Here is a 24,308-nt window from a genome sequence, read left to right as displayed (position 1 = left end):
GAGAGAGAGAGAGAGAGAGAGAGAGAGAGAGAGAGAGAGAGAGAGAGAGAGAGAGTGAGTCAGTTTATCTGCACTCACAGCATATTAGTGGTTTGTTTACATATTAGGTTTGAACACTTGTGCCCCAAACAGAGTGGATGCTCAGTGAGTGTTGGCTGAATTGAACTGCAATGCAATTTTCAAGCAGTTTAGTTGCCAGGAGAAGAGTCACTAAGAGCGCCTGTGCTGTGACCTTGTCACTCTTATAAACATACAGGCGACAGACACAATCAGTTCAGCTCTGACGTTTGCCGTGTCAAATTCAGCAGCTTCCCCCGGCAAGAGGCTCATGCAGACGTCTACTCCAAGTCACTCGTGCCTCTGAGCTTGCCTAGGAGGCTCTGCTGTCAGTGCGTAGTGATGACAGCCTAAGATCTGCCTTCCAGGCTGGCACACAGATCCCGTGAAAACACGTATTGAGTGAATGCCTCTCGGAGGCCAGGGCCTCCCCAGCACCACATCCCAGGGAGACACAGGCCTTAACCAAGCAGTCACTGTTTAATGGGGTGGGTGGGGAGAAGGAAGTAAGCCCAAATCCTGGTCTGATAAAGAGCTCTGTGCCATAGGGCTAAGCACAGGGAAGCCCTGGAACCCTGTCTAGGCACCACTGGGGAGGCTTCTCCATGTGGAGTTGCCTCCTGGAAATCGCAGCATAGCCAGGGAAGAAGAGTATTCAGTGACAGGACTGCTCCCAGAAAGGGCTTCCCTCTGTCCCTGGGCTTCCCTCAATAGCTCTTTACTTTTGACCTAGAAACAAAACAGATGGGTTGCTCCCAGGAGAAGAAAATGAAAAAAATAAGATGAAATGAGCAAGTCCTTTCTGGCCACTGCAATGCTTTCCCCTTCTTCCTGACTCACGACAGCCTTACAGTCACTTTCCAAACCGGGAAGGCACGTGGGGCACTGTTTGGGCCAACAGAGAATCTCAGTCACTTTCCTTCCTTGTGCAATCACTTGCTATCCCGTTCTTGTCACCCAGACTAACTGTGGCACTACTTGGGATTTTGTTTTTATGTCATGTTTGGCAATAAACATTTCACCTCTGCTGCATGAGAAGGGCTGCCATGAGAAGATACCACCACAGGCCTCTGGCCCAGCTGAGGCCAAAAATGAACATGGAGAGGAGACGCAATAGAGAAGACAGGCAGGGAAAGGAGAGGAGGGACAGAGAAGTGCACATCTGGGTGCCAGAAGTGGCAGAGCTACAGTGCCAGGGTCGCCCTCTCAAGCTGCTAACTCTACCATCCCAAGTGCGTGCTCAGCCCTGACTGTTCTCGGGAGCCACTGTGTGGAGAGACCACGTGTGTTACCCACTTGTCAGCTGGGGACATGTGGGCTGCTTCCACCCTTGGGCAGTGTGAGTAGAGCTATGAAGGCTGATGTGCTGCAATTTTAAACAGGGTGGTAAGGGAAGACTGGAGAAAGTAACACTTGATTAAAGACCAAAGGAGAGAAGAGGCAGGCCATGTAGACATATCTTTTGTTTTGTTTTGAGATGGAGCCTCACTCTGTCACCCAGGGTGGAGTGCAGTGGTGCAATCTTGGCTCACTGCAACCTCCGCCTCCCGGATTCAAGCAATTTTCCTGCCTCAGCCTCCTGAGTAGCTGGGACTACAGGCACAAGCCACCATGCCCAGTTAATATTTTTATAGAGACAGGGTTTCACTATGTTGTCCAGGCTGGTCTCGAATGTCTGATCTCAAGTGATTCACCCGCCTTGGTCTCCCAAAGTGCTGGGATTACAGGCATGAAATACTGCACCTAGCCCAGGCAGATGTATCTGGGGACAGATAATTCCAGGCAGAGGGAAAAGTGCAGTGGTATTGAGGCAGACATGAGCCTGACTATTCCAGGAAGTACACGGATTTGGCTGATGCAGAGTGAGGGAGAGAGGTGTAAGGGATGAATCAGAGAGGAACAGGACGCCGGAGGGGGAAGGGCCATGGGGCCACTCTGTGGACCTGGCTCAGCTGCAGCTGTGGGAAGCAGCAGCAAGAGGGTTCTGGTGGATCACACAGATGCAAAGTGGGACTGCTGTGGAGCTGACATCCAACCAGAGCTGGCCCACACCTGTCCTTGCTCAAGGATTTTCGCCTACCTGACGGCAGTGGTACTGAAGGAGGCAGAGGAACGGGTAGAGATATAAGGGTAGTGCTTGGTGTCAAGTTTGTCCTCAATAGTGTCCTGGAAGGAAAAGAGACAGATATTAGCTTGCCATCTGTCTAAAAAGTGCTGACAGGAACCAAGGCCACATGATGTGTAGAACATGGCACTTGGCAAAACCACGGCCAGGTTTGCAACAACCAGAGCTCCCTTCCCTGTGGCCACAGGTGCCTAGCACAGGGCTCAGTTTCACCAGACGCTTTGTAACTGGCTGCTATACTGAGATAGTCTGCTTTTTAAAAGAAGTTTTTCTTGCCTCTCTTCCAGCTTATTCACTTTCACATGCACACACACACTCATGCAGCTCATGTGAGGCTTTTATCAATGATGCATTCTGTCCAATAAATTCCTGATACTTGCCATCAGCCTTGTAGAAACCAGGCACAAGCAGTGTTTCTCCTGCTCAAAGGAGCCTTACCCCCTCTGTTTTTCAAGTGTTTAATTATCTGGTGGGTGGATTCTCACCATCTACCTCCTGCTGCCTAGAAATCCACACTCCTCCTTGCAGCTCCCACATGAAGCCTATACATGTCTCTTTAAGGGATCAGAGAGGAGGGGGAGAAAAAGGGAGCAGAAAACAAAGGAGGGAATGAGACAGAGGGGTTGGCTTTATCCCAACAAGCAAAGAGATATAATTGGTTTCTAGATGCTTCATGTTAACCCATCCTTTTAGTTTGTAGATTTTAAAATGGAAGCTGACGTATTCTATATATTTAAAATACATTTATATTAATGTACAATTCAGTAGGAACACCTGGGCTACCAGGAATTAACTAAGGGGTCCTGAGAAAAACCTCTTCATTCTCTAGACCTCAGTTTTGTTCACTGATCAAGTTGGAAGTTGGACAGATGATCTCCAGGTCCATCCCCAAAGATCGTGCAGGATTCTATGCAGCATCTCTTCCTGCTACAAGGAGAGAAGGGAGTGACTCCACAGGGCTACTGTGGTGCCCACCACCCAATATACCTTCCAGCCAACAACTACAAAAACACTTGCTGCACTAGAGGCTCTAGACGGATGACACAGCAGCTGAGGGGACAGGACCAACATACTAAAAGACAACTTGAGGCACCTAGCAGCACATGTGCATTAAGGAGTCCAGAGGCAGCCTCTGTGTGCTCGGTGGGCAGATAGGTGGGGCAGTGGATGGAAATGGTGAGACCCAAGAGGGGCTTTGATGGAAAGCAGGATCTGGGAAGGGAGTAGGGGGGCGGTGAGAACGTGCCAGGAAAGGGGCTGGTTTGGGCAGAAGAGAAGAGCCCAATTTGCTGGTATGTGGAGGCTCAGGGTGAGAGCAGCAGGAGGAGGGCAGGGCAAGGCAGGCAGGGCCGCACTGGGGAGGTGTGCTGCACCACTGCACCTGTGTGGAGATGTGACATCACTCATCTGACCTTTGAGAGGCACTTGGGCCACTCTGGATGCGGCACCCTAGAGGGATCTCTATTATAGGAGCTGAGTCCTCCAAAATATAATGACAAATAGATCTGGGGCTGTGCTTCTCAGTCTCTCAGCTCTTCATAAACCCCCAGGGCAAGGCACGCCACGAGGGCCAAAGGAGGCCTGGATGCGAATCCTCAAGTGGAGGTAGCACCCGTGAAGTCAGCACCACCTTGCAGCAGATGAAGCTGGAAGCATCCAGGCTGACAAGTCAGGGCCCTGGGCCTGGTTCTTCCTCCCTGTACCCCAGCACTGACCTCCATGATGTCCTTGATAATCGGGGTCCACCGCGAAAGCTGGTATGTCTGCTCGCTGATGCGTTCCTTCCGCTCCGGCTTGCTCCGGCGACGCAGTGTGGACTGTGTGCACACACACACCAGGTTAGAACCCAAGTCAGGGCCGCTTGGGCCCTAGGTGATCTCTGCTACTCTCTGGAGATTCTCTGAAAGACCCCAGAGGCAGCACTGGCAAAGAGTAATGGAGGGGATAGTTTTCCTTGGAATAGCCCAAAATGTGCCCTTTTGGGAACCTGGAGCAAACTTGTTCTTTAAAGTCACAAAAAGGCTGGGTGTGGTGGTTCACACCTATAATCCCAGCACTTTGGGAGGCTGAGGTTGAGGGATCACCTGAGGTCAGGAGTTCGAGACCAGACTGGCCAACATGGCGAAACTCCATCTCTACTAAAAATACAAAAATTAGCTGGGAGGAGTGGCAAGCGCCTATAATCCCAGCTACTTGGGAGGTTGAGGCAGGAGAATCACTTGAACTTGGGAGGCGGAGGTTGCAGTAAGCTGAGATTGCACCACTGCATTCCAGGCTGGGCAACAGAGTGAGACTCCATCTCAAAGAAAAAAGCCAGGTATGGTGGCTCATGCCTATAATCCCAGCACTTTGGGAGGCTGAGTGGGCAGATCACGATGTCAGAAGATCAAGACCATCCTGGCCAACATGGTAAAACCCTGTCTCTATTAAAACACAAAAAAGTAGCTGGGCGTGGTGGCGCATGCCTATAGTCTCAGCTACTAGGGACACTGAAGCAGAAGAATTGCTTGAACCTGGGAGGCAGAGGTTGCAGTGAGCTGAGATTATGCCACTGCACTCCAGCCTGGTGACAGAGTGAGACTCTGTCTCAAAAAAGAAAAAAAGGCATAAAAAATGGCATACATAGATCAAGTACATAAGTGCCATTAAAAAAAGAAAACTCCAGGCAGCAGCACAGTAGCACTGAATGAATGCACATCTCCATTCTCATTTTGATTCCTCTTGTGAACAAGAGTTTAAAAACACCAAACTGCTAGTTACAGGGCTATGGTCTGGTGGCACCAGAACAGTTATGTCTGTAAGATTCTAGAGGGAGAATATTTGCAACCCTAGCTTTGTTAGTGCTGTGCCTATTGAAGACAAGCACACAGTGGGGCTGGGATGTGCAAGGCTTATGGCAAAGTGCTCTGCAAGGGTCCTGGAAGCCCCACCCCACCTTTTCCAGAGCACATCACATGGTCCAGGCCTCCTAGACAACCTGCCCTGACTTGGCTCTGAACCAACCCAGTGCAAAAGACTCAAAGGTAGCCAAACTGCTAGCTTTAAGTGTCATATTTTCGTCTTCACAGGGGGCGCTGAGGCTAAGTTGTCCAAAGGTGAGGCCAGACAGGCCCTGAGACATGACAGATAAAACAGTGGGGACCCCTGTTATGGTTGGTTCCAAGACAGCTCAGCTTTCACAACTGTGCATGACTCACTGCTGTTCAGGTCTAGGTTCTTGGCTTTGCGTCTCTAGTTTATACATAGCTTTACACCTTTATCCCTCTGATTCCGTGTCTCTCTCTCTCTTGACGTACGTGTGTATCAGAAGATGCTGTACGTCAGTCAGAGCAGAAGCAGACAGATCTGCCAGCTCCCCTCCTTCCTCCCCCCGGAACCTGAGCTGGCCCCTTACGTCAGTGACAATGGGCACGCCGAGGTGAGCCATGTTGGTGATGATCTCACTGTCCTCCGGGGGGATCTGGGCATGCTGGATCAGTTTGTTCAGGTTTTCCTCTGTGATGCCTGAGGACACAAGATACTGATCACCACACCCAGCCCTCATGTACCCAATGGCACCAGCCAGATGGTGGCCCTTCTCCCCTCAGGTTAGTGGACATCGCTCCTCTACCTCATCAGCTTCACTGTGAGGACAACCTGAGCTTCCCGATTCTCCTTGAGCTACTCTGCCTGAGTGAGGACCATCAGCAGCTGCCCCTCATGGTCTGTTTCCCTCTGCCCCTCCCTCCAATTCTCAGCAATCCCTGCCCACCCCTGCCCTGAATCAAAGACAAATTGGATGAGAGTCTTATTATCTGTCTTTTGGACAATGGACACTCCTGGGCAACTGTGACTGAACTGGGTGAAAGTCAGTTCTTTAAGTGCAGAGGTTACCAATGTGATGCAAGTTAAAAATACCTGATGGGCATAGCGCTGGTAAACTGGCCACAAGGTCAAGCAGCTTTCCCTCTTTCCCCAGCCCCGTCCTCTTTCATCTAATCCATACCATTTATTAACTCTATAATGACGGGGGACATTCAGCCTCTAGCTGCAATGATCTGACTACACTGCATTTCCCCAAACAAAAAGGGCCTCTAGGATCTTCTTTTCCTTCCCCAGTCCATGTCTTTTAAATGACTTCTCTGCTTCGTTTCCTCTCTCTCTCAGTTGTCTTAGTTTCCCCAAGACAGGGCCTGTGCCTTCCGCTAGGTCCCATAGCCCTACCATTCTTCAAAAAGATGTAGAGAAGGATGATGCGGATTTTGTCGTAAGTGCTGACATTGGCATCCAGCAGAATGGGGACGATGGCTCGCATGGGGTCCTTGATCTTCTCCCCCTCGGCATCTGTGCCCATGGCCAGGTCCTATGGAAAACATACCTCGTTGGCCCCATTTCTCTGGTGACAGCCTTAGGAAATTCAGGATCCACAGATGTCCACAACTGCTGGCTTAGTTGGGGAAGGTCTTAAACAGGTGGTTCTATTCTCATAATGCACTACAGTTAGCACAAGTGTGATGGGCACTGTTTCCCACAGCATCAGTGAGAGTGGATGAAAGCCCTGAGTGGCACTGCCAAACAGAAACCACAGTGATTTGCCATCATGTTTTAAAGTAGGCTGTTCAATGTAGGTAAGTGACAGTGTACTTGTGCCAACTTCTCAGATAAAGACTCAATCCTGGCTGGAGCTGGTGGCTCATGCCTGTAATCTCAGCACTTTGGAAGGCTGAGGTGGGAGGATCTCTTGAGCCCAGGAGTTTTGAGACCAGCCTGGGTGACACAGCAGTGACCTCGTCTCTACCAAAAATAAGAAAATTAGCCAGGCATGGTGGCATATGCCTGTAGTTCCAGACACTCAGGAGGCTGAGGCAGGAAGATTGCTTGAGCCCAGGAGTTCAAGGCTGCAGTGAGGTGATTGCACCACTGCACTCTAACCTGGGTGACAGAGCAAGACCTTGGTTCATTAAAAAAAAAAAAAAAAAAGGAAAAAAAAAAAGCCAGGCGCAGTGGCTCATGCCTATAATCCCAGCACTTTGGGAGGCCCAGGTGGATCACCTGAGGTCAGGAGTTTGGGACCAGCCTGACCAACATGGAAAAAACCCATCTCTACTAAAAATACAAAATTAACCAGGCACGGTGGTATATGCCTGTAATCCCAGCTACTCGGGAGGCTGAGACAAAAGAATCCCTTGAACCCAGGAGGCAGAGGTTGCGGTGAGCTGAGATTGTGCCACTGCATTCCAGCCTGGGCAACAGGAGTGCAACTTCCATCTCAAAAAAAAATAAGACTAAATCTTGGTAGGCCCTCTGGAGGTACAAGGCCCTATGAGGGATCAAGGCATAAAAGGAAGCACTTGCCTCCCATGAAAAGCACCAGGATTTTAGGATGCCTCTGTGTGGCTAGATTCCTTCCACTCTGCTTCCCTTCACATTGAAGCACTTGCTTTTTGAGTTTGAACTGCTCCAGGGTTTTAGCCTGTTTTTAATCTTTCTACCATGTTTCATGGGTAAGGAAGGGAAAAAAAATCACCCCCAAACCAGCAAATCCAAACCCCAGGAGATGAAGAGGAAGATAAGGGCTCAAAAAGAACTAGAAATGAAAAAGAGTGAAGTGAACACAAGCTCCAGGCCCCACTTCATGATGCAAGCGAGACTGAGATCCAGAGAAGGCAGTACGCTGGTCTCAGCCAACCAGGACTCACAGCTGCAGCTACCTTTGTGGCTCTTAGGAGGTTGCCTGAAGGCTCTCTTTTTTTTCCTCAAGATCTCAAGAGTCCACACAAATTATGATCTCGAGTTCATAATCTCTCTCTCGTCTATGTCCCAGGAAGGCAGGACACCTCTCACCGGCCCCCTCACCTTTCAGTTCTACCACCAAGCCTCAACAGACATTTGACTGACAGGACCGGATTTTCATACTGTAAGGCCAATTAAATGCAACTAGTCCAACAATACTTTTGATCACTTCTGAAAATTTGTAAACTTCTGAAATTTAATCCTGAACTGCATTTTTAACTGATTTAGGTATGACCTATTTTCTGGATGGTCAGGTTGTTTTAGAGAGGACACCTTGTGTTTGCTTATAATCCCCTGTAAAACTGATGGATTTCAGCAGGGCTGCTTCCCCTTATGAAATATCCAATGATACAGGACAGGGCTTACAATCCTAAACTGAGCCTGTCACATCAAGCCAGAGGATTGAAATCTTAGCTTCACACTGAGATCTTGAATTGTTTTTTTTCTATGAAAGGAGACCAAGCTGAGGATTCAGAAATTTTTTTTGTCTCACTCTCTTGCCCAGACTGGAGTGCAGTGGCACGATCTCACCTAACTACAACAGCCGCCTCTCAGTTTCAAGCGATTCTCCCGCCACAGCCTCCCAAGTAGCTGGGAATACAGGCACCACGCTGGCTAATTTTTTTTGTATTTTTAGTAGAGATGGAGTTTCACCATGTTAGCTAGGATAGTCTCGATCTTCTGACCACCCGCCTCAGCCTCTCAAAGTGTTAGGATTACAGGTGTGAGCCACTGCACCCAACCTCTTTTTTTTTTTTTTTTTTGAGATAGAGTCTCTCACTGTTGCCCAAGCTAGAGTGCAGGGGTGCAATATCAGCTCACTGCAACCTCTGCCTCCCTAGTTCAAGCGACTCTCCTGCCTCAGCCTCCAGAGTAGCAGGGATTACAGGTGCCCGCCGCCATATCTAGCTAATTTTTTAGTAGAGACAGGGTTTTGCTATGTCAGCCAGGTTGGTCTTGAACTCTTGACCTGGTGATCCACCCACCTTGGCCTCCCAAAGTGCTGGGATTACAGGCATGAGCCACCGTGCCCGGCCAGCTTCAGAATCTTTTAACATCCTCTCTTCCCTTGGAGATTGAATGATAGTTTTATAATGTTGCAACATTTGAAGAATTAGGATGAATCTAAGCCAGGATTAGTGACTCCACAAGATAACCTTGAAAAATGTCAGCACTGATTTTCCTTTTGCAGATGAAAAAAATGAAACATAAAGAAACAGGTACATCAAATAATCATTGACATAGACAGAACTCAAATCCCAAATTCTCAATTTACAATCCTAATTGTGATCAGTGATGCTTTGGGCACATTTCTGACTGCTGCTGCTCTACCCTCCGTCAGCCTCGAGGTCTCCAAAGCAGGTCTGGCCATGGCAGGAGGAGAATACATTCAAAATATAAAACTCTGCCAGCCCTGTCAATGTAGTGCTCAGAACCCCACACATCTTTCTTCAGTCATTCCAGGGAAAACAGAGCCTTTCAAAATAGGCATGCAAAATCCAAATGGCACAGCATTCCAGACCAATCTAGTCCCTACCATAGACAGTGGAACCGCACTGGCTCCAGAGTTGACACAGCATGATCTAGCAGGCCTTCCCATCTCTATTTCCTATGATTCTGCAGGATGTTCAAGGTCAGATGTTAAAATTCTGCTGAGTAAACGGGCCTGGCAAAAACTTGCCGTGGCAGAAGGAGGAGAGTCCTACCTGCTCCACTCGGCAGAGTTTGTCTACAGTCCCTTGGTAATGCTTCATACAGTCCTCAGCAAGGTGCAGATGGGTGGAGTACTAGGAAAAAGCACAACAGTTTGTGACCAAGGGACTCATCACTGATGCATGCAACGGATGAGCACCTACTATATATAACACAACATTGGGCACCAAGGAGTCTCTAGCCTCAGAAAGGAGGTAAAACATGTACACAAGTGGGTACACAAACATCACAAAGTAGAAAGTGTTACATGTCAAAAGAGAGGGACAAACCACATTCTAAAAGAGTGAAGAGGAAGGAAAAATCTTTTATGAGGGTACGTGGCACGATGTTCTTTTTTTTTTGAGATGGGGTCTCGCTCTGTTGCTCAGGCTGGAGAACAGTGGTGTAATCTCGGCTTACTGCAACCTTTGCCTCCCGGGTTCAAGTGATTCTCCTGTCTCAGCCTCCCAAATAGCTGGGATTACAGGTGCGTACTACCACGCTCAGCTAATTTTTGTATTTTTAGTAGAGACGGGGTTTCACAACGTTGACCAGGCTGGTCTTAAATTCCCAACCTCAGGCCTAGGTGATTCACCTGCCTTGGCCTCCCAAAGTGCTGGGATCACAGGCGTGAGCCACCGCACCTGGCCAATGAAGGTTTTATTAGTACAATGCAACCACAAATTCTTTGATACTCCTCCTTTTAGGAGGCAGAGCTTCATTCCCTCCTTAACTGTACGCTGGATTTAGTAGCTTGCTCCTAATAAACAATGTGGAGGAAGTGATGAGGTATGGATCCAAGATCAGGATATAAAAGGCATTGTGACTTCCTCCTAGTACTCTCTCTCTCACATGGCTCACTCTGGGGAAAGCCAGTGGGGGACGGAAGCTCAAGCAGCCCTGTGGAGAGGCCCATGTGGTGGGGAACTGAGACCTCCTGCCAACAGCAGGGGAATAGGAAGGACAAAGAGAAAGATAAAGAGGAGAAAAGAAAGTGACAGGAAATAGATGCCTATCCCAGCCTTTCATATCTTTTCTAATAAAAATTGAAGATGCCTAAAAATCTATGAATTTCCATGAATCAATTAGAGTAGTAGGGCTTTGAGAAGTCTTTTTGCAGCTGTTTGTACTCAATGATTCAAACAGATTATTTGGGGCTGCCATACTTTGCTGAGCTCTTTCTGGTACTGAGGCATCTTCTTCAGCATCTGGGACAGGTCCCGCATGGTGGTCTGTAAGGGAAAGAAAAGCACATGGTGTCACTCTAATGGCCCTGATCTTAGGAGGCTTTGCAAGGCTGGTGGGCATAGGACAGGACAGCTGCCCACACTAGGCTTCCCAAATGTATGCTCTGTAACCCTCAAAATGAATCTGTGAAACACAGATTGTGTGTGTTTAGATTTCTAGGGCTCTGGCTCAAATATTTTTTTTTGATCCAAATATAACTGTCTTACAGGTTGGGAACTGAACTCTGAAGTCTAGCAGTTACATTTTATTCTATGCTTATTGGATTAGAAAGCTGTTGAGAGAATAATTCTTGCTGATGAGGAAAAATCCTTCTATCCACTACTTTTATTCATCCTCAGCCCAAGCAGCCTTAGTATCAAGTTTGCACTTCCTCCTGGCAGAAAGACTGTGGCTGTGTGGACAGGAGGAACACAGGGAGGTCAGAGAGGGTGGGAATCTGTATCTGATGGGCAAGACGGGTCTGTGTGCTTCCTGTGTGAGCCATCTAATCCCATCCATTTAATCACAGCTACTTGGGAGGCTGAGGCATATGAGAATTGCTTAAATTTATTGAATTACTACTATACGCCAGGCACTATTAGGTGTTAGAGATTCAAGGACAAAAGAAAAAAAACAGAATCTCTGATTCACACAGAGCTTAGCATCCGGAAGAGAAGCAAGACAAAGCACTGTAGAGATCAGGCCCCTTCAAGGGGACTTACCAGGTAGTGTGGATACACGTGGTGTAGGCATCTGCCTAGTCTAAGTAGAGGCCGGGAAGGGTTTCCATGAGGAAATGATGCCTGAGCCAAAGAACCTGGCCAGGCCCGAGGCAAGAGGACCCTGGCATGCCTGGAGCAAGAAGGCATGGCAAGAAGGACAGGGGCAGAGATGAGACCAGAGAGAGGCCTGTAGGGCTGAGGATCTGAGCTTTAGAAGGGGTGTGTGTGTGGTGCCAATGGGAGTTATTCTAAGGGGAATGAGAAGTTCCTAAATATTTTAAGCAAGGGAATAATACAACCAGAGTTACATTTTGGTCATTCTACTTCCCTTGACTAACAAAGATATGCCACCTCTGACAAACAGGCAGGATATGGAGAGGCCCAGGTAAGGTAGGTTATAAATTCTAATTTCACCACAAGGTAAAAAAAGGTCTCACAGTTCGTTCTTCTGGCTTAAAATGAATCATGATCCAAAACAGTAAATATTAATCCTTAGAGTAATAAAGAGCAGCTCTCTGTAAACATCAAAATGCAGTGGCTCTAGGTCTGTACATTTTTTGTTTTTTTTTTAAGACAGAGTCTCGCTCTGTCATCCAGGCTGGAGTGCAATGGTGTGATCTTGGCGCACTGCAACCTACACCTCCTGGGTTCAAGTGATTCTCCTGCCTCAGCCACCCGAGTAGCTGGGAATATAGGTGCCCACCCCCACGCCTGGCTAATTTTTTGTATTTTTAGTAGAGATGGGGTTTCACCATGTTGGCCAGGCTGGTCTCAAACTCCTGACCTCAGATGATCCACCTGCCTCGGCCTCCCAGGGTACTGGAATTACAGGCGTGTGACACCACACCTGGCCTGGATCTGTATCTTAAATCTAAAAATGGCCAGGCGTGGTGGCTCAAACCTGTAACCCTAGCACTTTAGGAGGCTGAGGCAGGCGGATGGCTTGAGGTCAGGAGTTTGAGACCAGCCTGGCCAACATGGTGAAACCCCGTCTCTACTAAAAATACAAAAAATTAGCCAGGCGTGGTGGTGGGCACCTGTAATCCCAGCTATTTGGGAGGCTGAGGCAGGAGAATCACTTGAACCCAGGAGGCGGAGGTTACAGTGAGCCAAGATCACACCGCTACACTCCAGCCTGGGGGAAAAAAAAAAGTAAAAATAAGGCAAAATGATGTAAACAAATAGAGGGATATGACCATGCTAACCCACTAGTCCTATGCGGAGGAGGTAGCTTCCCTGCTCTTAGAGAGAAAGCAGGGACTAATTTACTGAACATTTGAGCACTGGCATGGGTTTACCTTCTCTCCAGTATTCATTCTCTTGCTAGAAGAAAAATCTTTCAGAGACCGGGTGACTTCCCTGGAAAACAAAAGGAGGCAGCTAAGTTTCACAGCAGCACCATGGGCCTTGCTATGGATGCTATTGGAGTCATGCAATATTTTTTCTTTTCAGGAGTATGTGGTGAGTTTTCCTGCCAGTAAGGTATGCATTTAAAGTTATTTCTGGCCAGGCATGGTGGCTCACACCTGTAATCCCAGCACTTTGAGACCAAGGTGGGTGGATCACTTCAGACCAAGGCGGGTCAATCACCAAGGCGGGTGGTCAAGAGTTCAAGACCAGCCTGGTCAACATGGTGAAACCTCGTCTCTACTAAAAATGCAAAAATTAGCTGGACGTGGTGGTGCACTTCTGTAATCATAGCTACTTGGGAGGCTGAGGCATGAGAATTGCTTAAACCTGGGAGGCAGAGGTGGCAGTGAGCTGAGATTGTGGCAGTGAGCTGAGATTGCACCACTGTGCTCCACTTGGGCAACGGAGTGAGATTCAGTCTCAAAAAAAAAAAAAAGTTATTTTCCAAGAGAGAAGAGAGACATATAGCTTTTCTAATTAATATTAGAAACCAGTGGTCTCCAGAGTGGGGTGTACCAGATTATTCAAGGAAAAAAGAGAAGAAAATATTAGGATATCTACTTAGGTTTATTTTACCTAATTCTTTTCAAATTTATGTTGGAATATAAATAGTGAAACATAATTCATGTTTGAAAAATATACAAACATATAAACATGTGGTAAATACACATATAAGTCCAATAAAGCATATTTTAAATTCATAAATACATTTAATTTACTGAAATGTGAGTTAATTTTTTTTTTTTTTGAGACAGTTTTGCTCTGTTGGCCAGGTTGGAGTGCAATGGCATGATCTTGGCTCACTGCAACCTCCGCCTCCCGGGTTCAAGTGATTCTCCTGCTTCAGCCTCCCGAGTAGCTGGGACAATAGGTGCACACCACCATGCTCAGCTAATTTTTGTATTTTTAGTAGAGACAGGATTTTACCATGTTGGCCAGGCTGGTCTCAAATTCCTGACCTCAGGTGATCCACCTACCTCAGCCTCCCAAAGTGCTGGGATTATAGGTGTGAGCCACCATGCCAGGCCATGGGTTAATAACTTTTTAAGTTGAGTGATTGAAAACGTTTAGAGACCTCTTCTCTAAACAACAGAACTATCCAAGGCTGTATTATTTTCTCATTCCTCCTTGGGAATTTCCTCAGTATATCACCAACTCAATGTAGCAGACTGTGTCTTTCTGAAAAAGCAGAATCATTATCTACAGTTTAAAGGTCTTACAACAATGTTTAAATATTAGAAACATTCTGAAACATTTTCAAAGCTGGGTACAGTTTAGTAGGGAGACATCAGCTATTGCTCAGGACAGGTAAAACAGGGAGGGTTGCATACCAGCTATAAAAAAGAAAGTCCAATTGTATACTGTGGTGTTTGGGTCTTTCAATGGAATGAACTAGCTTTAAATTTTTAATGTTTGTAAAGCATTTTTCTGAGAGAGCTACATATGTTTTTCCAAGAATCTGAAAAGCAGCCCAATACAGAATTGATTTTCTACTTCATGAAGTTGGAGTGGCTCAAGCTCAGAGAACAGAAGGGATTTATCATTATGGGTTAGCACGCTGGTGACTCTGCCAAGGAAACGAATTCACACAGTGATGAACCCCCTCGAGGTGCCCAGAGTGAGCGCATCATCAACAGCAGCTGGGGAGAGGCACCTTGCTGGAGAAGGGGGCAAGGGGCTCTTACTGGGACACCTCAGCGATGTGCTTGTGGCGCAGTGCTATCCACAGGTCGTCGTCCTCGTCTAGGAGCACCTCCTTCACCCGTGCCTCCCCAATGCCGCTCGTCTCATACCTACAATGGAGACAGGACTCAGGTGGAGCTCATTGTCTCCACAACATTCTTCGAACCCCTTCAGTTTACAGCAGCAGCAGCTCACTGCCCTCAGCTGCCAGATGTTCACAAGTGCTGTCACAGCAAGTCCGGACCATTGGACATGTCAGCCAGGCCTGCTGTGGCAGCACTGACCCAGGCTGCAATTCCTTGGGAAGGACAGACTCAAAGTCAACCGACTTCAAATTCTGTCTTAAAATCTTCTGGGTCAGCTGATACAAGCTCCACATGAGCCGCCTGGTTCAGGGCATGAAGTCAGGTCACACATGAGTTTAGTTATTTATAGGGGAAAGGCAAAGATCATATCTGTCCCTCTGGAAAGGCACTGCGATGTCATCCTCAATATGTGTGGTACCTAAATAGCTTCCAGCAGCTGCCTGCAATGGGCCCTCGGCACTCGATCACATGGGAAATCATGAACAGCTGGAGGAAGCACAAATTATAGCTACCAAAAGGGAGAACTGAGACTCATATTTTTAGAATCTTCATTTTGAAACCACTATCTTTATGATTGATGCTATTAAAATAAATGCCATGAGAACAATGTCTGTTCTTACACAGTCTGATTCTCATACAGTCTAGTTCCATAAAAAGAAAAACTGGTTTTTAGAAAGTAAGTTTCTGATGATTGTTACCAAGAAAAATGTATTTTATAAATGAAGAAAACAGCTCCTCTGTAAGGAAAGTTCGGTATGAAACTTCTGTTGATGTATTTCATCATCATCATATTTCATGATCTATAAACAAGTTTCAACTCTGCCTCCAGAGAGGCAGAACCAATAAAACAGAAAAAAAATTTCAACTCTTAATGAGATTAACACATAAACACAAAAATCAACATATTGACATATCCACGTAGGTTATGAGCTCAGGTGATATAAGCTGGGAACCAAAGACCTAAAGTGCTTGTCCTCCCCAAAAAGGGGACAAGTCATGAGTTCATGCCTAGAAGTGCCACATGGATTTAGGGAACTTGCAGAAGAACTTACAGGCTAATCTGCAAGGCTGTATCAATGAACCACTTTTCCCAGGGCTAAAAACTCTTTTTCGGCTGGGCACAGGGGCTCACGCCTGTGATTCCAGCACTTTGGGAGCCAAGGTGGGCAGATCACGAGGTCAGGAGTTCGAGAACAGCCTGGCCAGCACGGTGTAACCCCATCTCTACCAAAAAATACAAAATATTAGCTGGGCATGGTGGTGCGTGCCTCTAATCCCAGCTACTTGAGACCGAGGCAGGAGAACTGCTTGAACCCAGGAGGCAGAGGTAGCAGTGAGCCAAGATTGCACCACTGCACTCCAGCCTGGGCAACAGAGTAAGACTCTGTTTCAAAAAAAAAACCACTCTTTTTCTAGACATATTTTTGGTTCATGTGCAGAGCCACATGCACTCCAGGGTCTGTAACACTATACTCACTTGTATACATCATTTTCGATAGGCAGCAGATCATAACTCATAGCCTGAAAAGTCAATTCATGGAGCACGGGGGAGCTGGGGTCAAAGCCTCGATCCAGGATCAGGAGCTGGGAACGTGCCTTGTCTGGGCCCTGGGGGAAAACAGTGAGATGCTTCACAAGCCACCCAGCCAACCCCAGCTTCTCCACCTAGCAAACCCCTCTTATAAAGGAGGGCAGCAGGAAGTGAACTCTGAGGTGCAAACCTACTAACGCAGCACAGAAGTCTACCACTAGACAAGATCACTAAAAATACCCTGCAAGACTCCAGTATTTCTATTTCATAACAAGAACACTTACAGACAGATATGAAATGCTAGGAGCTGAAGTGAGTTTCTGTAGGAGAGTGCTGCCCAAGTTCAACTACTAATGTGGCAACCACCCTCCAGTGTGCCTGGGACTGAGCGGGTTCCCAGGACACGGGACTTTCATTTTTAAAATCAAAGTGGTGAGGGAACAGCTCTGCATCTTGATTGTAAGATGGTTCATGAATATAACCATGTGATGAAACTGCAAAGGACTGTACACACAGAGCACATGTAAAAACCAGTGAATGCTGAATGAGCTCTGAAGAGCACGTCAGTGTCGATTTTCTGGTTTGCTATTGTGCTTCTGGGGGTTTCCCAGGCCATTTGGAGCTGCAGCTGGGAAAGCCCTGGCAAACAGAACAAGTTGGTCACCCTGGCCACACCGAATACATGTAATCACCCTGCCCCAGGGGCTTCAGGCATTTCATTGGAGGTCAGTCCCCAGGAAACGCAGCACTGACATATGCTCTGTGGCAACAAAACCAAGCTGTCTCTGGGATTGTCACACAAACACTGTGGTCCTTGGTGAGATAACCACGTGTCCAAGCCAGACTTACCTCCCCCATTGTTGGGTCATCAGCTTTATAGGCATCGAGCTTGTCCTGGATTAGCTGAGCCAGCAGGGCATTGTCCTTGTATTCCCTGACAAAGGAGGAGTGACAGAGCATGAACCACCCAGCACCCATGATGGTGCCGACTGCCCCGGGAAAGGAAGCCAAGAAGTGCAGGGAGGGCTAGGGGAGATGTGAGCATTGTCTGTATTTGTGTTTTTACAATGAGAGTACATTTAGAAAGGAAAAGCAAAATAAACACTGAGCACCTGGATCATAAATAAGTGATTGTGATTTTCTTATTGCTTTTTTCCAAAATGATCTAAGTGGAGATGGACGTTATCTTTCGAAGCAGCTTCAGATAAACCACCGCACTTCTGTTGGGGAACCTGACCAGTCAGTCAACCTTTTGCCATGATCAGGCCCTCAACCTGACTCCCATGATTCTCACTTCCCTTCAGTTCACATTCCCTTGGGTCTTGTTTTGTTTTGTTTGTTGGAGAGTGACATTTCAGCTGGCATGGCTGAAACAATGTGAGAACCTTTGAACCTTTCCCAATGGCTGGGTCTGACAGCACTCCCTGTGTAGGGAGGAGACCCCATAAGTGCTGAGGCAGGAGCCAAAAGCCTCAGCCTGTTTCCATATAGCTAATAAAGAGGAAAGTAACTAGAAATATAACCATAGTAGTTATTAGTTATTCATAGGTGATCTTAATTCTTTTACTAATGCCTCTCAGGTCAGAAGTGTGAACCTGGGGCGACTTTGTGAAATGAATGACTCTAAGGCAAGATGCTTTAAGCCCTCTGTCACACCCCCATAAGGGCTGCTGGAAGGCCCTTTGTTCCTCCTGCAGTGGCCTCCTATTTAGCCACCCTGTCTGGTTTTTCCTTGCCCTGACTCCTGCTCATACTCCAGCCTTCACTCTCTCACAGCACTGTGGTCATGCCCCTGTCCAAATCCCCCATAGGTTTCCAGTGATAACCACCAAAGGATGTAATACCAAACCTGGCATCCGAGACCTCCAGAATTGGCTTTGTCCCACCCCACTCACTGCCCAACACATACTGTGCTGGACTACCCATCTTCCCCAAACGTGCCCCACATTTTCCCAACTCCAAGTTTTTGCTTATACCAAATGCAAAAGTCAACCGTCCACACAAAATGCCGGCCCCTCTCTCCTCATCAGCCTAACATCACCTGTGATTTGCAGATGGGCTTCACCCTTGGCTCAAAGGGCCCTCTCCCTACCGGGGATGCCCCGAGCACTTGGTCTGTCCTGACTTGAAGGGTGGAACCTGCAGATGAGCATCTCTCATGAACACACATGTTGGAAGGCACAGACCACCCATCCTCCCTGATCACAAGCCAGGTCTTCAGCTTCAGGTGCCCCCAGCACTCAGCACAGAGCAAGCAAGTAAGAAATACTTGGCTTTATAAAATCTGAGGAACATGTCCTTTGGAAAATTATTTTCTTTGGATTTTATCTTACTCTGAAACATCTTTTGTAAATATAGTAATTCTTTTTAAAGATTAGAAAAAGATTAAAAACTGTAGGCAACCTGAGGTACAGTTACATGGGGGTTCACATTTTAGTTGTTCAATAGTTGATTTGATTATATATCTTTTATGCTTTTTTTTCTGCATGTATTATTATATTTCGCTATTACATTTAGAAGATATAACGATTAGAAGAATAAGTTTAAGTGAGAGAAGCTCAAATCCTGATCTTCTTGAGACAACTGTCAGAGGAACCTTAGGGCCAGAGGAGGAGTCTGAGCCAGCTCCTCACTTGGGGGACACACAGGATGCCACTCCAGCAGACTGATGCACTGCCTTACCCCCGATACCGCACAGCCGGGTACTCCTTCAGGGTGGCACACAGGGTTGCAATTTGCTCTGCCAGGCGCTCCAGTATAGGATTCTTCATCTGAGCCTTGTGGGGACTGTAAAAGCTTTGGAAAGAGTCAGCAGAGTCCAAGGAATAGACCTGGGGAGGAGAAAAAGTGTTAATATATAGTGAGAATGATCAGAGTATTCTCCAACTCTGGCAGTGTAGAAGAAACAGGGTTTCTTTTACAAATATGTGCTGGGTGCCTACCATGTGCCAATGTGATAAACACTTGGGAACTATTAGTGACCAAAACATCCCTGTCTGCAAGGAGTTTGCAATCTAGCAGGAGAAAGCAGACAATAAACATAAAGAAAAGCAAATTGTGTGGTATTGAGAAACTGATAAGTATATGAGAAAATATCAGAGCAGGGGAGAATGCCCAGGAGAGCTGGACAGGAAGGACACCAGGACTTGCTAAGAGGATGACATCTGAGAATGGCTTGAAGATGGGATGTTTATCACCAGCAGGGGACTTCCACATGGAGGGAACAGGTAGCGCCAGGGACCTCAGGCAGGCGTGTGCCTAGGGTTCCTGGAGAACAGTGACGAGGCCAGGAGGAGAGCAGAAGAAGGGGTTAGTGTGAGACTACACTGGCCATTGTAAGCTTTGTTTCAATAAATAAGAGACAAGCCAGATACTGTGCTGTGACTGTGGACAAATAAAGGAGCTATTTATGGATTTAATAATACCTTATCCTCAGTAGCATGTTGTAAGTATTTATCTTTTCTTTTTCCTTTTCTTTTTTTTGGAGTGTTCTAGAAGTTGAGATTCTCTCTTAAACAACTGAGTCTTCCAGTTATCAATATTATTTCAAATTCTCATTTATATAAACTACCTGAATCTTAAAAAATGGTATTTAAGGCCGGGTGCAGTGGCTCACGCCTGTAATCCCAGCACTTAGGGAGGCTGAGGCCGATGAATCACAAGGTCAGGAGCCAGCCTAGCCAATATGGTGAAACCCGTCTCTACTAAAAATACAAAAAAATTAGCCAGGCATGGTGGCATGCACCTGTAATCCCAGCTACTGGGGAGGCTGAGGCAGAAGAATTGCCTGAACCCAGGAGGCGAAGGTTGCAGTGAGCCGAGATCGCACCACTGCACTCCAGCCTGGGTGACAAAGCGAGACTCCATCTCAGAAAACAGAAAAAGGTATTTAAAAAAGAGTTTATTACTTTCTTAAAATTTCTGAAATATAATATTGTTGAATATGCTAAAGCTGGATTTTGTTCTATCCAGGTAAAGACGGAACACACAGGAAAAAAAAAATTCCTTCCTTCAAGCAGGAGACAGGCTTTAGGCCAAGTGAGAAGGGAGCCTGTTTTAAAATGTTCACACTATAACTTTTCCATCTCTCCTTCTCTAAGAATAGGTCACTGGTGTCTTGAAGCTGATCTGTAAAGATCCAATATGCCACAATCATATTTTAGCTCCATAAAATGCATCAAAATCCTGTTGTTTTTGTTTCCTTGTTTGCTAAGAGAAGACATTTTAACATGCTCTTAAAGTACCAAAACAAATTGTGTCTGTTCTCTCACAATCAGCTTCACCTTTATTTATTTAATAACTTTTGTTTCTTTCCAAGGGAGAGCTTTATGGCCCTTGCATTTGGCACTTGAAGTGTTAATGACTAATGACGAAGGCTGCCATCTGCTCTTGCAGCACATGACAAGCTGAGGTTATCTCCACGTAAAAACAGTCTCCTTCGCAGCAGATGGGATGCTTCTGCTCCCCTCCCTCGCTCTCCTTCCAAGCTCGTTTCTGATTGGCTACTCTGTGGTTATTCAAGGAGTCAGCCCACAGGAGTAAGCACTGAGAGCATGGATGAAATGCACACAAAGAAAGGCACAATGGCTGATGCAAAGTCAGAAACAACTGGAGAGTACCACAAGGGCAGGGGGCAGGCCGTATGAAATACTATTTCCATTCAGTAAACATCCAATTATAACCTGTGGTTTGGCAATTCAGAGGATAGTACCTTCCCTCCCCCACTCTTTGGTAGGTCCTGACCCACCCTCTCAGAATAAGAGAAGATGCAGATTTCCTATGCACCCCTGCTCAGGCTCACCTGGGATTCATACGGGAGAAATGCAATATTGATTTCCGTCAGGGTTTTGATGACTTTGGCTGCTCGAGATTTTACCAGTTCATTAAACAGGGCATCTGGACAAGCTGTAAGCATGACAAAAGACAGTTGGCTTTCCTGTCCATTTGCTGGTTCATTTAACAGCTGCACATGTACAGTGGGTTCTTCTTCATTTTATTAGAATTGTTTTTTTTCTTTGAAATGGAATCTCGCTCTGTCGCCCAGCCTGGAGTGCAACGGGGGGATCTCGGCTCACTGTAACCTCCGCCTCCTAGGTTCAAGGAATTCTCCTGCCTCAGCCTCCCCTGCCATCAAGACCAGCTAATTTTTGTATTTTTGTAGAGACAGGGTTTTACCATGTTGGCCAGGCTGGTCTTGAACTCCTGACCTCAGGTGATCCACCCGCCTCAGCCTCCCCAAGTGCTGGGATTACAGGCTTGAGACACTGTGCCCAGCCCATTTTATTAGGATTTTTAAAAGAAAACTAGGAAATTCACTCCATCCTAAAATATTCAGTACTTCTAGGGCAAGCTTTTCCAACCCACAACCCAGGACAGCTTTGAATGCAACCCAACACAAATTTATAAACCTTCTTAAAACATTATGAGATTTTAAGGCTGGGCATAGTGGCTCATGCCTGTAATCCCAGCACTCTGGGAGGCCGAGATGGGCGGATCATGAGGTCAGGAGATTGAGACCATCCTGGCCAACATGGTGAAACCTTGTCTCTAAATAAGTAAATAAATAAATAAAATTAAAATTTAAAAAAGTTATGAGTTTTTTTGTGATTTTTTTTTTTCAGCTCATCAGCTATCATTAGTGATGATGTGTGGACCAAGACATTTCTTCCAATGTGTCCCAGGGAAGCCAAAATATTGGACACCTCTGCTCTAGGGTATAAAAGGAATGTGAAACCACCTGCATTGCCTTCAATAGATAATAGAAAAACAAATGGCCATACAGATTGAGATACTGAAAGCTAATCAAAACTATTTTCTAATACCAAGAAAAGGAAGGAAAAAACAAGGCTGGGTGCAGTGGCTCATGCCTGTAATCCCAACACTTTTGGAGGCTGAGGCAGAAAGATTGCTTGAGGCCAAGAGTTCGAGGAGGGAATAAAAAACAGAAGAGATTAAGAAGGGGCAATGACAAGGCCTTTAGTATAAATAAATACCACACATCTAATATGTTAAGGATTAATGAAATAAGAAAGAAAAGTGAAATCACTAGAAATGTGATGCAGGCATTTCCCCCAGAACTTTGAGCTCAGCAGCACAGAAGTCCCCCTTGATGGGGAAACCATGATTTCTAGGAAATCTCTTGGGCCAAACAAATGGCCTCAGGGTTCCCAGAAATGTGTTACCAGATTCTTATTACTAATGCTATCTGTCTGCTCATTGTCATGCATATTCAAACACTGTAAACTTATTCTTCTGCTATATCCTTTCCACTTTCTCAGTAGTGAGTGCTGCGGGAGTTTATTCCTAGAGAGAAGAACTCTGGGTGAATTCTTACTGTTTTATACTCTCTAGCTATCCAGGTCAATTCCTCTCTCACTGCTTTTCTGCTAGGATCTAAGCATAAAATCCCCACAATATAAGAAAATTAATTCCAGGGTAATGACGCAGGTTCTTTCTAATACAAAGACTACAGGATTGGAACATCTTTGTAGCTGAAAAATTGATGGAAACATACTACAGTGTACAGTGATAACTGTAAGTCTACATAATGAAATGCCAAGCATCAGGAAGGTTCTTCTCAGTGTGAAGAAGAGGTGCTTGTGTGCTATTTTTCAGCAGGAAGGACTGCATAATCTAGTGGGATTTTATTTGTGTGCACTTATTTTTGTCTGTTATGTAATCTATCTTCTGAAGAGAAACTTGCAGATCGAGATAAGCATGGTAACAACCCATTCCTTCCCTATTGACCTGCCTTAGTTTTGGCTCAGCCCAGCTGTTCAGAAATGCTAACCTGCCTGATGGGGGCTGGGGACAGCTCTCAGTTGTACTCACAGTCAGTGAAGAAGACGTGTGCAGCCCGGTATTTAGCAGTCGGCGGGTCCTTAAAGTCACTGATGAGAGAGTGGACAGACTGTGGACAGGGGGAACAAAGAGGGACCTGAATCCAATACTAGAGCCAAATGGGACCTGTATCTAAACTGAGTTAAATTCAGTGGCTTCAAGCCACTTGTGCAAAATAGCAGGCGATTTGTGATGCATAATTGTGACACTCACGTCTGGCCACAACCAAGTCCTGAGGACTTGAAATTGGGATTATTTCAGAGTTTAGATGAATAAAGGCCTTCTTGGCTCATTCCAGGATGACAGTATCAGTTCTTTGGAGCCACCATAATTAGTTGCTAGGAAGACACCCACAAAAAAAGAAACCCTCCAGGAGATTCATAATAATGACCTTTTGGCAATGTAGCTGCACCTTTAGAAACTCATATGTAAGCCAGTTTTCAAAGTGAAAAGAAAATGTGAAAATTGGAGGAAGTTTATATAGACTAAGACACCTAAGGCTGGTGTGGTAGCTCACGCCTGTAATCCCAACACTTTGGGAGGCCAAGGCGGGTGGATCACTTGAGCTCAGGAGTTTGATACTAGTCTGGGCAACAAAGCAAGACCCCGGTCTCTACCAAAAATTAGCTGGGCATGGTGGCGTGTGCCTGTAGTCTCAGCTATTTGGGAAGCTGAGGTGGGAGGATCACTTAAGCCTCAGAGGTCGGGGCTGTAGTGAACTGTGATCACACCACTGCACTCTAGCCTGGGTGATGGAGTGAGATCTATCTCAAAAATATGTCCCCTGCCCTCAACAACAACAACAAAAAATCCATCTAAGACAAATATCACCCAGAAGCAAGGAAGTGGGTGGACTTTGTTTGGATGGTGACTTGAAGTAACCTCTAAAAATTATAAGACAGGTAAATCTGAACAGTAAAATGAAAGCATAAAATACCAAAGCCTGGAGGTGGACTGCTAATTAGACAGAGTGGATCCTACCTGAAGAGGGAGCACAAGGGGGAAAACTAGAATGATCCAGGGCCACAGAACACAGGCTGTGGTTTTCTGCATAGCTACTGTGTTTAAGAACACTTGATGCATTCTTCACTTCTCGCTGCATAAACAGCACCCCCCGCCCCGCCCCATTGTGGACTGCATGCTTAAACAGAGCAGTGTGTTAA

The 24,308-nt window shown here is 46.3% G+C and overlaps 1 protein-coding gene across 2 annotated transcripts in view; it reads right to left on the bottom strand.

The window, feature by feature from the left end:
- STXBP1 (syntaxin binding protein 1) overlaps positions 1-24,308 on the bottom strand; it is an 86,380-nt gene that overhangs the window by 10,263 nt on the left and 51,809 nt on the right. For both annotated transcript variants that reach the window (XM_032257319.1, XM_032257321.1), the window contains exons 5-17: positions 23,137-23,215; positions 21,107-21,210; positions 18,988-19,136; positions 17,155-17,239; positions 16,252-16,382; positions 14,691-14,798; positions 12,894-12,954; positions 10,813-10,878; positions 9,661-9,741; positions 6,386-6,524; positions 5,577-5,686; positions 3,898-3,999; positions 2,138-2,223 (exon numbers count right to left, since the gene is read on the bottom strand). In XM_032257319.1, the coding sequence (XP_032113210.1) occupies positions 2,138-2,223; positions 3,898-3,999; positions 5,577-5,686; positions 6,386-6,524; positions 9,661-9,741; positions 10,813-10,878; positions 12,894-12,954; positions 14,691-14,798; positions 16,252-16,382; positions 17,155-17,239; positions 18,988-19,136; positions 21,107-21,210; positions 23,137-23,215 (1,301 nt within the window). The remainder of the gene's footprint in view (positions 1-2,137; positions 2,224-3,897; positions 4,000-5,576; positions 5,687-6,385; positions 6,525-9,660; positions 9,742-10,812; positions 10,879-12,893; positions 12,955-14,690; positions 14,799-16,251; positions 16,383-17,154; positions 17,240-18,987; positions 19,137-21,106; positions 21,211-23,136; positions 23,216-24,308) is intronic.

The sequence above is a fragment of the Sapajus apella genome, unplaced genomic scaffold (genome assembly GCF_009761245.1).
Source record: "Sapajus apella isolate SASKATOON/1434 unplaced genomic scaffold, GSC_monkey_1.0 scaffold97, whole genome shotgun sequence".
Lineage (NCBI taxonomy): Eukaryota > Metazoa > Chordata > Mammalia > Primates > Cebidae > Sapajus > Sapajus apella.
This window is presented reverse-complemented; position numbering and strand designations above follow the sequence as displayed.